General features: G+C 38.0%; 1 protein-coding gene across 2 annotated transcripts in view; it reads right to left on the bottom strand.

Moving 5' to 3' along the window:
* The window catches only part of STARD13 (StAR related lipid transfer domain containing 13), a 315,514-nt gene that overhangs the window by 244,135 nt on the left and 59,129 nt on the right, over positions 1-12,250 (bottom strand). For both annotated transcript variants that reach the window (XM_074914327.1, XM_074914338.1), the window contains one exon: positions 10,049-10,967. In XM_074914327.1, the coding sequence (XP_074770428.1) occupies positions 10,049-10,810 (762 nt within the window). In that variant the 5' untranslated portion in view covers positions 10,811-10,967. The remainder of the gene's footprint in view (positions 1-10,048; positions 10,968-12,250) is intronic.

Genomic DNA, 12,250 nt, shown 5'->3' with positions numbered 1-12,250 from the left:
ATAAATATTGACTATAAAACTTACAGTAGGTTATATAGCATATCATTAACTACTTCATCACAAAGATTAGATTAAGGCCAGACAATGTTTCTCTGAATATACAGTATAAATAAGCTGTTAAATCTTTGACACTAAAACATTACCTATTCTAGATCACATTTTTGAAACACTGTATTGAAAGTGTAAATGGCAGAGAATTTCAGAATCCATAGAAAGCACAGATAAAAGAGACCCCAGTAATACAATCCAAAAGTCTGGTGAGATTTTACTGAAGTTAATTTCTGGAAGAAGAATGTTTCAAATGCAGCCTCTGGTCTCAATGTCCTGCCCATTTTATTTCTGGAGAACTCCAAGCCAATTCAAAGGAGGTTTCCCTTCACTGCAGAAGTCTTAGCTCCAAGATAATTCAAAACTGGGCAAGACTTTTAGTTTGGAGTAAAACTTGGATAGGTAAGAGCAGTCTATTTCCATTTTTATTACAATTTAAAAGACTCCATAGTTGCAGTGATTAAGGAAAGCCTTGAGGGTGATGACATTCTCTCCTACAGAAAATAACCACGTAAGAATGTCATAAAAAGAAATCTCAGATCCATTGTCCTTAAATTTCTATGAAGTTCACTACATATTAAAAAAGTTTTAAAGTTTCTCTGAAATTATTTCAAACATGGACCTCAGTGTTTGCACAGATCACTGGTTATATGATAGATGGTGATGTGGCAGTACCAAAATGATCATAGGTACCTGGGTATGTCAAATCATATGATAGTCTGTGGTCCCATGGTACTTCCAAGGAAATATGTCCATTACAATATCAAGCTAACATTATTTTATTGGAATTTCACACAAAGAAGGACAGAGGGATGCTAGGTATATCACTGGAATCTGATTTTATTAACTGGGCGTATGTTACCTAGGAATAATTTTCAAAAGCAGCCAAATGCCTTATAGGAAGTGCCACAAACTTTCAGTGGGACTTTTGTGCATGTGAGGAAATCTGTAATTAATTTTTCTTACTCCCATGCAAGAACTTTGCCATATTATTAAATACATTTTGCAGGGTTGATAATTCAGTAACATTCTGTTTGTTTTCTTTTTTTCTTTTTTTGCTATACTGTATTTCTATTGCTGGCCTTAAAAACATACCAAATCCTCACTTCTCAGCAAAAAAAAAGCTTGAAAATACAACCCAACTCAGTCCCCTTATCTTTTGTGCAAGTTTCCAGACTCACAAGTTGCTCTGCTTATTGCCCATCCCACAGTTTATCCAGAATCTCATTCTGCACCTTGAAGGAATATCTTAATTTCAATGGTAAGCAGATTAATAGATTTGTGCATGTTTCTTCTGGTTCCCGTCACCTAAGACCCAGTCTGCAATTCTCACAGGTGCCTATTCCCGTGCTCTGACAGAGGAATGTCGTTCATCAGAGCCTTGACTTAGGACTTATTTTCTGTTGACTTTTGCTCTGCTTCTGTAGAGATATGTGAAACACTTGAATGGTCTCACATTGCACAGGTTTCAGATATTTTCAAATATTTGTAAAGAAGAATCTTGTTATACCGCTTTTATTTTATGGGCTTAGTGCGACCACAAACACAACCTGTTTTTACATTTTCTCACAAGAGCAGTACTAATATCACTGTTTCCTGAGGTGGCCATATGATTCTAAAGTATTCAAATACACAACAAATAAAGGAGTCAATATCTGAAAAAGTCATAACCCAAGTTACATACGATGAATACTCTCCCCTTTTAGTATAATGCAGCAATTGTGTTTAACTGTTTATCCTCTTGAAGCTTAAAGATACATATAAACCATGCACTAATAATTATGAACAGGCTAAAGCAGAAGTTGCCAAAATTTTGTTCATGGAGCCTCTTAATGTGTGTGCGTGGGGCCATGATAAGGCTGTGCAACAACATTCATCGGCAGCACAGTATCTTCTCACTAGGATAGCTACAGCTAGGATGGGCAACATAAAACTTTTGTCAGACACTAGCAGCAGATAGTTGCACTTAGGAAACTGCTGGCCTGAAGATCTTTCATCATGTTATGAAAACTACTTAAGGGCCAAAGTTTTACACATTAACTTGAACAGCCCAAGAGTTTCACACTGTGCAATGTAACTCAATAATCCCCTTCTGTAATTTCATATTATCTAATTCAGCACCAAACTGAAACAGAGTTTTTACATTTTCTGAAGGAGTTTGAAAGTCAAGGTGAATTGTCTTTTTGACTAATTATCTGATTTTCTTTATTAGTTTTTCTCAGAACCTCACTATATAAGTAATATATATCATATACTGTACATTTTTTGAGAGTGATGGTATTCTGCACCGCAAATTATTCCAAACTGCGTGAAGGGTCAATTGCAAAAAAAGCCTCTGAATTTTTTGAGTGTTAGTCCACCCATCACATGGAGGTTTGTTTATCAGTTTTGCTTTTGAAAAAGGACAGATTTTGTCTGCTCGTATTACAACTTTTCTTTGGGAGGATTTTGGCAGAGCCCAAGCTGGGACTGCTGAAAATAGTTTATAGGATATTTTTTACAAAACCAAAGTGCCTATGTTTTCTCCAATCCTAACCCAGCAGCCATACACACCTGCTGAAGACAACCTTGTGATCTGAATGACAGGTATCTGCTGATGGCAAGAAAGTGCGTCTTTTCTGGGGCACATAGATTTTTATTACTTAATTCTCTATTAAAGAACAGTGAATCATGCACATTTATTAAAACATGCTAGCATCATGCAAGTATACTGAAGAGATAAAGGACAGTCATTCTGATATCTACATATTTTCCTATGTGATTCCAATATACCAATTCTCTTCAATATGATCTTTCAGCATATCCTTAAATTAATATTCCTGTTATAACTTTACTGCTATTTTTCAAAGTTTCACAGTGGAAACAACCATGCAGCTAATTTCCACTGAAGTAAGATGCAAATTTAAATTTACTGCTGCCTCCATTCCCATTAAGTAGGACACAACAAATGCCATATCCTAATGGGAAATGGTTACATTATTAGGAACAATGAGATTAAAAAAAAATTACTCTATGCAAAATGCTATGTTCATCATTAGTCCCTCAAATTTGTGAAATTAATAAAAGAGTCTTTCTCGTAGCTTAACAATTAAAGTCCCTAAGACAGCATTTATCTGACTTTATTAAAGAGCTGATTGTGGTTAGTTATTGACCGGTAATGATGCATCATTGCTAAAGTACTGAGGAATTCTCCAACTCCTTTTCCAAGCAGGCAAAAACCAAACATAAATGCTAGAAACTGCAAAGTTCAACTCACTGTGTCTCCACCTGTCAGCTCTAGCAAATGTATAATTGAAATACAGAAAGTGCATATCTCACAGACACATAAAGGAAATTATAATGTACAAGGCTTGGTGCATCATGCCTGTCTCAGACAAGTCATTTCCCATTTTCCTCCCCTTAACTTCCTACTCTGTTCTCCCTGGGTATTGTTATTTCAGCACTTGGCTTTCCTACCTGGGTAGACATCCCATGTCTGCAGAAGATGAACAAAAAGGAGATAATAATAACAATGGTATTATTCCTCATGAAGAAGTCATTGCAAGTTTGCAACTGCTCTCCTCCTCTAGTTTGGGAGCCCCCGTTTCATAGGGTAAAGAGAAGAACAAACTTCCAAAGTATGGGAGGAATGGGAGAAGGAATTTGTGCTTCACTCTAGTATGTTCTTTACTAGTTTTTGCTCTTGTACAACTGAATTAGAGAATGAGAAATTATTGCAGGGCAATTTTCAGATAGCTTAAATTCCAACTAAGTTCCAGTGCCTCATTAATGAAAACAGCAAAGTACCTCTCAGAAAAGTGCTTCAGAGAGACTAAGCAAGGCACTGAGCAGGAATACAAGAGGTGCAAGGACTTAGCAGAGTTTAAGCCATCCAAATATAGGGGTAAGAAGCTTACTTTGGCAGGCCCAGTTATTGATCATAGTTATAGGCTTGACTAGTGCTCTGTTTTGATCATTTAAATTGAATGAAACAATCTGAATAAATCAAATTCATTATCAAAGACTTAAAACTTTCTGATTACTTTCTCATTGAGCATGATTACTTGATTAAAATATTTACAAGCCACAGAGAAGAATAGACATCTTTTAAGGAATCATAATTAACTTCAAAGACTGGCTTTGAATAAATTTTTGTGGATTTATCTTCTCCTGCATGTCTTATCTATTTATCTTGTCTTGCTCCTTTGGTGAACTTGTGGTCTTTGTGAAAAGAATGAAAACAGGCCAGAAGCAGACAAAAAGTAGGACAGATGCTATGGAAATTTCCATGTTACATCTCAGGAAATGATTCCAGCCTGAATCTGAACTCTCGTGGTCTAAGCTGATAGAATGATTATCAAACTTGTCACTCAGTAATGGTTGTATAATGAGGATAAAATGTACCTACCTGTAGTGCAAGCATGGAACAAGGTAATTAATGAAATATGTGAATAATTAAAGATAGAGAAACGGGAAAGCCAGATTATCCATCTTCCTGTCAGTAAAGGACTGTTTTCTGTAACTATTTCCACAGTTCAGCTGTCTTAGCTTTAAATGTCAAAAGCAATGGAGCTTTCACAAATCTCCTTTAGAACACTACAGTTTCACTTAAAGATTTACTCATGGTGAAAGGTGATGGCACAGCTACCCCATTAACACTACCCAATGCTGTACACAGAGACTGAGTCTCCTGACGTTGTACTGGCCACTCCCATGACTGTACAGCCTCCACCAAAAATATTTGAGTTTACAGTCCAAAGGCCAAATCCTGACAAAGACATTAATTGTGAATACTACCTTAATTACCTAAATTATCTGTTTGCGTCATCTTGTCTCCGTTACTCCTAGGGAGGGGTATTTCACTCTTTCTTTGACCCAGTTGAACAATGTAACATTCAATGCAAATATTAGACCATCAGCATCGTGCTTTAAACCAACTGACTTAGAAGGATTCTTGCTTCTTTAAGAAACAATTCTTTTTCTAGGATTCTCCCAGAAGTTACACCTATATGCTACACTTGCCAACAGTTACTTCTTCAACCTTTCCAGATATATTTTAGAAAGAGGTGACCATGTTCCATTAAGCAGCAGCTCTGAGAAAAGGAGTCATTTGGAGAACCCTGAATGTCCAGTGGGGAGAGATGCCCAGTACGTGGTCCTGGCACAGACACTGGGAGGCTGCAGAGGGGCTGCTGGAGCACTTAGCACATCCTGATGGTTAGCTCTACGTGGTTCCTTGCCAGTATGTGGGCTTCCTGGCTTGCCCCCTTCTCTCTCTGACACAGTAAAAGAAGCTGTGACAACTCACTTAGGTGCACTAAATAATGTCAATAGTGACAGAAATCTTTTTGGCTGTTATAATAGCTAATATTGCTCCCCAAAGAGGTGCTTTCAAACTGTCCCAGAGAGGATTTCCAGTTTGCTGCTGTGTTGGCAAGGCGATGCTTGCTTCTTTGCAGCAGCAAACATTAGTAGGATTTCTATACAATCACTGAGGTGAGGGAAGATCCATGACAATCCACTTTGTCAAGGATATGATTTCATAATACTTTGTTTTGCCTAATATCTTTATCAGAGAGTGTAGTGACAGCATGAAAGGTTACAGTTTTTAACTGAAAGAGGTAAATTTATGTTAGATATTAGGAAGAAATTCTTTAATGTGAGGATGGTGAGACACAGGAACTGGTTGCCCAAAGAAGTTGCGGATGTCCCTTCCTGGAAGTGTTCCAGGCCAGGCTAGTTGGTACTTTGAGCAACTTGATCTAGTGGAAGATGTCCCTGCCCATGTCAGAGGGGGTGGAATTAGATGATCTTTACCATCCTTTCCAACCCAAACCATTCAATGATTCTATGATTTTATGAAATATCCTCATTTTTTCACTTGACTGAAACCCTAGTCCTGAAAGTAACACAACTTATTCTGAGATAAGATGGTGACTCAACCACTTCCCTGGCCACCCTGTTCCAATGCTTGACAGCCCTTTCGGTGAAGAAATTTTTCCTAATATCCAATCTAAACCTCCCCTGGCACAACTTGAGGCCATTTCCTCTCATCCTATTGCTTGTTACTTGGGAGAAGAGACTGACACCCACCTCATTACAGCCTCTTTCCAGGAAGTTGTAGAGAGCAATAAGGTCTCCCCTCAGCCTCCTTTTCTCCAGGTTAAACAACCCCACTTCCCTCAGTGGCTCCTCATAAGACTTGTGCTCTAGACCCTTCACCAGCTTCATTGCCCTTCTTTGGACACACTTCAGCACCTCAATGTCTTTCTTGTAGTGAAGGGCTCAAAAACTGAACACAGTATTCAAGATGTTGCCTCACCAGTGCCAAGTACAGGGGTAAGATCACTTCCCTGTCCCTGCTGGCCACCCTATATCTGATAGAAGCCAGGATGCTATAGGCCTTGGCTACCTGGGCACACTGCTGGCTCATATTCAACCATCTGTTGACCAACACCCCCAGGTCCTTTTCTGCCAGGCAGATTTCCAGCCACTCTTCCCCAAGCCTGTAGCATTTCATGGGGTTGTTGGGACCCAAGTGCAGGACCCAGCACTGAGCCTTGTTGAATCTCATACAGTTGGCCTCAGCCCATTGCTCCAGTCTGTCCAGATCCCTCTTAGAGCCTCCCTACCCTCGAGCAGATCAACACTCCCACGCAATTTGGTGTCATCTGCAAACTGACTGAGGGTGCATTTGATCCCCTTGTCCAGATCATTGATAAAGATATTAACAGAACTGGCCCCAGTAGTGGGGCACACCACTCGTGACCGGCCGCCAACTGGATTTAATTCTGTTCACCACAACTCTTTGGGCCCGGCCATCCAGCCAGTTCTTTACTCAGCGAAGAGTACACCCATCCAAGCCACGAGCAGCCACTTTCTCCAGGAGAATGCTGTGGGAAATGGTGTCAAAGACTTTACTAAAGTCCAGGTAGACAACATGGCCTTTCCCTCATCCACTAAGCAGGTCACCTTGTCATAGGAGATCAGGTTTTTCAAGTAGGACCTGAATATTAGAAAGACATGCATGAGTGATGTAAAAAAATTCCCATTCAAGATAGAAGGGGAGGTTTTAAAGGAAGGTGGGCAGAGAAGACATATCTGTAATGAGGGTACAGAAACTCACTGGTATGTTTAAGGAAGTACAGTCTTAAGCAATGATGTTACCTAAATCACCATTCCAAAGTGAGAAATAACATTATTTCAGACATGTATATAGGCTTGGTTTTAAATCTTTAAAATTTTGCTTCCCCAGTTGAAATAAATGCTATTTTTAATTTAGGAACTCTATTTGGGCATTAAATGTACCACTGATTACAGACTCCCAACAAGGGAAAAAGGATTGCCACGTTTAGATTTGATGAGAAAGCACAGGAAATATATATGAGATTGGTTTAAGGGTGGAAATGCAAGGACCATACTGAATTCATAAATTGAACAGAAGTATCATTTATCTTGTACCACTCAGATCAGGCAGATGCTGTATGCCTTGAGGAAAAAAAAGAAAGAGCTTTTTTATTTTAATGGGCACCGTTGTGTGAATTGTTTTCAGCAGAGTTTCTTCCACTTGTAGCGGAGTTGGCAGCATACACAAGTTGCATTTTTTCCATTTTCCCTCTACTTGTTTACTTTATGGTGTACTTGGAGATTTGATTCTGCTTATTAATTAGAATGAAACAAGAAGTTCAACAATTATCACTTAAATGTATGTAACAAGTATTTGAGAGGAGATTCAGACACTGGCTTTGGTCATGGTCACTATCTGCAAGGGCCGGTGCTCCCCAGCTTGGAGAAGGTGATGGCCTTTCCTCCCTTTTGTACATAAAATAGGAGATTTGCAGTCAGTAAGAAGTACATTTACTTAGGAATGCCCCTGCAGGGTAGATCTTAATCGATATTTCACTGTGAACTCTAGTAGAAAGGATTTAGCCAGGATCTTGGTCAGGGTGCTGTGTGTGATAGCTTGTATCTGTATGGCCGAGGTGATTTGTTTGTTATATTATTGTTAAGTCTAAGGCTTAGCAGTAATGGTTGCATTTAACAACATTTACACCATACTGTCTTTATTTAGTTAATTTCTTTCCACTAGAAAGACATTTTTCCACATCTCTGTTTCTAAATAATATAAATAAGTAACTTGACAATGACATACATTTGCTTCAACCAGAATCATGGGGGAGTTTTTAGTCTGAATAGTAATGCGTGACTGCTGCTAAAATTTGAAAGGCAAGATAATCCTTTTTTTTTAAATTCTTGGAGGCTTTCCTAGAATGATACATACTTATTTACATAGAAATAAAAAATCAAAACCAGGACTGCATCATTGCATCTGTACAGTTTTTGAAATGTTTTGACACATTTGCTGAGATTTACTAGGTAATTTCACATGCTTGTCTGGCAATTTATAATCCATTATTTTGCACTACAAGCTGCATCCTTGAGTTTATTTTATGTCATAGTCATAAAGTAAAATAATTGACAACAGCCCCTGGCCTCTCCCTTTTATCTATGACAATGACCTTCAGTGAACAGAATCCAAGGGATGTTGTGCATGCATTTTGATATATATAGATATATGAATAAATGAGGAAGCAAGACTTGTCTTAGGGTAGCATAACAATGCAATTATTTAATAAACAATGTGTCACAAGAATCTTTCAGGGTCAGTATTGCATCAGAAGGTGCACTGTTTTGGAACCATTGTTGGCCCTTGGTTTTCTAATATTAGCTCTAAGAAAAAAATTGTTAAAATCGGGTTTATTTCTCTGTAAGCTAATGGGTTTCTGCAGTAAAGTTGGGATATGTATGAAAGCGTAAAACTCTCACTCAGTTAAGGGCAGAATTAGTCCCCCGTATTGGAGATAGATTAGTATTAAAGGAGAGAAGTAATTAAGTATCGTATACCATAATTTTTATGTTAATATGGACATTATAGTCCAACTTCTACTTTCTGTCATTTAATCAGAAATCAATGAAACAGCTCTGTGTTATAAGCACTGGAAGAAAAAGGAAAATTGCAGGAAGAGAAAAATAAAAAACTCTGGGTAAAAGACTAGGGCTTCACCCTGATTTTCAAGGCATAGAGGAGATTTAAATGGAAGATAACTTTTAAAAGCTGGAGGAGAAGAGAGAGGAAGGAAAGGTATGCTGGACCTGCAGTTTAAGATTAATTTGTGCTGCAAGGCCAGGAACGTTGGAATTTTAAGGGTTTGTTTTGCCCACTATTTAGAATCACTTCATATTTTTGTACTAGAGCTGAACTTCTCCAATGATAAACACGTTTAGCTCCAGGCATTCAGTTTGTCACCAGCTGGGAGCGGGAGGAAAGTCTTGCTTATTCTCCAGACTAGTGAGAACTTACTTGGAAATCTGCCGTTCCTCCAGTTCCAAAAAAACACAGCTAATGTACTCAACCTTTTTTTTAATGGAGAGGTTACAGTCAGATGATTCTTATTACAGAGTGTTTTTCATTTTGTCCTAAATCTTAAGTTTTCATTTTGGACATTGGTCTATAGAATATGATAATGAGTACCAGTACAGATACAAAAAACCCTATTTATATTACTTTATTATAGACCAAATTGTAACTTGTCCTCCATATTATTTTAGTGAAATAAGAATACAGAAAAGACTCTTATTTAGCTGAAGCAGTGCTGTGGGTTATGTGGCACAGTGCTATAGTGCCACTACACTAGAGTTCTATCCGTTTGGAACAGTCCATAGACTCAGGGAATATATGCTGTACGTGGCATGATATATGATCTTGTAGCAGTGGGGGAAACTGAGCCAATGTTCCCCTTCTAAAAAGCAAGGGAAAACAGAAAACCAAAGTTTGAAGTTCAGGCTAATAGAAGTATGGCCAATCCAAAGTAATAGATTTGTCTAATGTAAAAACCTGGTATACTTTTACTGTAGGTTTATATTCTAAATTATGTAATTCACATTAATTATCACTATATAACAATTTGCACAACTCTTCCTGTAACCAACACACTTGGAACAAATTAGTAGTTTGTATTACCTCTGGCTCCATGTGTTTTTCTTCCTTGCACTGGTCCTTCAATTCCTTTTCAGAATGATCATCATAGTCTTCTAACTGACAGATGTGTTGATATTTAGTAAGTTCATGTTTAGCTTGCTTTCTTTGAGAAACATTTCTTCTATGAAGACCATTGAAAAACACCTCATACAGTGGCAGTTCTGTAAAGACATCATCATCATCATCATCTCTACCATCTGCTTCTTCCTCTTCAGATGAAAAATCTTCTGCTTCTCCTGCCTCACAAATATGGAGTTTAGTATTAGCTTCATGTGATAAAAATTCGAAATCGGAAAATGTGATAGCACTTGGTTTGTGTTTTATGACTCTGATCTTGTGACTCCTTTCTGGTTTCTCATCTGAATTTTTTCCTGTGAGGACTGGCCATTCTGTGTGCAAAGGAAGATTTAAAGGATCTTCCTTTGGCTTGTGCCTTGCAGAACAGAGTAATTCTTCACAAAGGTGCTTTGTATCAGACTGGTCAGTGGCGTTGACACACCCTGAAGCGGTGCCAAGTTGCAGGGGTGTCTCATTGTGGTCTAATAAGGATGTTGCAGACAGCAAACTCAACTCAGGTTCCAGTAAAACCTTCTGAAATTCAGATGGACTTGCCTGTTTTTCTGTCTTTCTTTGGTATTCTTCATATTTTGCTTCCTTTGAAGTCCCTGGGCACTTGGCAGATGTAAGATAAGGTGAGCCCTGTTCTTCTTCATAGATGTTAGTTTCCATTCCAATGAGTTTCATCCATCAGAGGTCAAAATGACTTCATTGTTGGTTTTCTTAAGAAACATAACTCCACATATGTAGCCAGGAAATATCTTCTTACTTTTCCAAAACCATGATCACACAATCATTATTAATGCCTGGATTCTCATACAAAACAGCTGAATCTTCTCTGCTCCTAAAAAAAAAAAATTATTGATGTTAACATGCTTGTGTTGGAGTACATCAGTAAAAGTAATCCTGAAACATGAAATTCCAGTATCAAATTTACTTATAGGTCTGTTCAAAAATACTTGAAGTATGCAGATTAAATTAATTTAAAACATGAGAACCTTGACTTGTATACCTTAGAGACTAGGAAAGAACTGGCAAATGCAGAAAAGGTTTTTAAATATTGCCTTTATGTTGATTATTGACACAATGGTTCATAATCATTCAAAGTGATTGTAGGTATATGCTTGTTAACCAAACACGCTTCCGTTCACTATATATTTATAGTTTGTTAAATCACTGAAAACTTTTACTTTGTTCTGATAAAACTACTAAAATGTCATAGGGAAGAGCAAGGAGACAAAGTAATTGACAGAAAAGAGATTTCAGTATAGGTAGAATTTTCTCTCCTGGCTTCTGTGAATTGCTGATGTGGTGCAGCACCTGTCCATTTCCAATGAATTTGCAAGGCAAAAAGACACTGAAAATAACAGAGAGCTTCAGTACACATCAGACTTGGGCATGTCTGGTTTAAATCAGTCTTAACTTCTGTGCTCACATCTAGGCTGTGCACCTCCAGTGCACAGGAAGAATAGAGCAGCTGAAGAACTGATCTTGCATCACTGAATAGGATACATTCACCCGTATATGTAATTTACTTCTTGTGACAGATTGAATATTGATAGTATTTATTTTAATGATTGTTTCAGTACTCCATCTGTGAGAGAGCAAAGCAGAACAGAAGCTTTTCAAAATAAAGAGAAGCTTAAGCTTTTGATGTATGTGGCAAACCTGTCAGTGATGAGGAAGACATGTCAGAAGGCAGCACTGTGATTGTCAAAGTGGGAAGCAAGCAAAGTAAGATGCTGGCATGTGATGTGCTTCTCACTGCATGTGCCATAAACTGAGCAATGCACACCAGCTAGGCATATTTCAGTGCTGGTTAGCATATATTTCTGCGTTACAAACGTACACTGGGTTATAAAAAGAATACTCTTACACATACAGAAAATTTGGATTTATTCTATTACCTTTGTATTTGAACTGCAGCTGTAAAAGCTTTGAGCATGCAGGTACACACTGTTTAAACAGACTTCCTCTCAGCTATTGCTAGCTATTTAAAAGTCAGACATTATTGTAAGCTGTCTAGCCTCCTGCTGGTGTCACTGGAGAGAGAAAAATGCTTCCAGAAGGTAAATGCTATCACTTATATTGAATACCTATTTTGACATGGGATGAATCTCCCTCCTG

This window comes from Athene noctua, chromosome 1, assembly GCF_965140245.1.
Source record: "Athene noctua chromosome 1, bAthNoc1.hap1.1, whole genome shotgun sequence".
NCBI lineage: Eukaryota > Metazoa > Chordata > Aves > Strigiformes > Strigidae > Athene > Athene noctua.
This window is presented reverse-complemented; position numbering and strand designations above follow the sequence as displayed.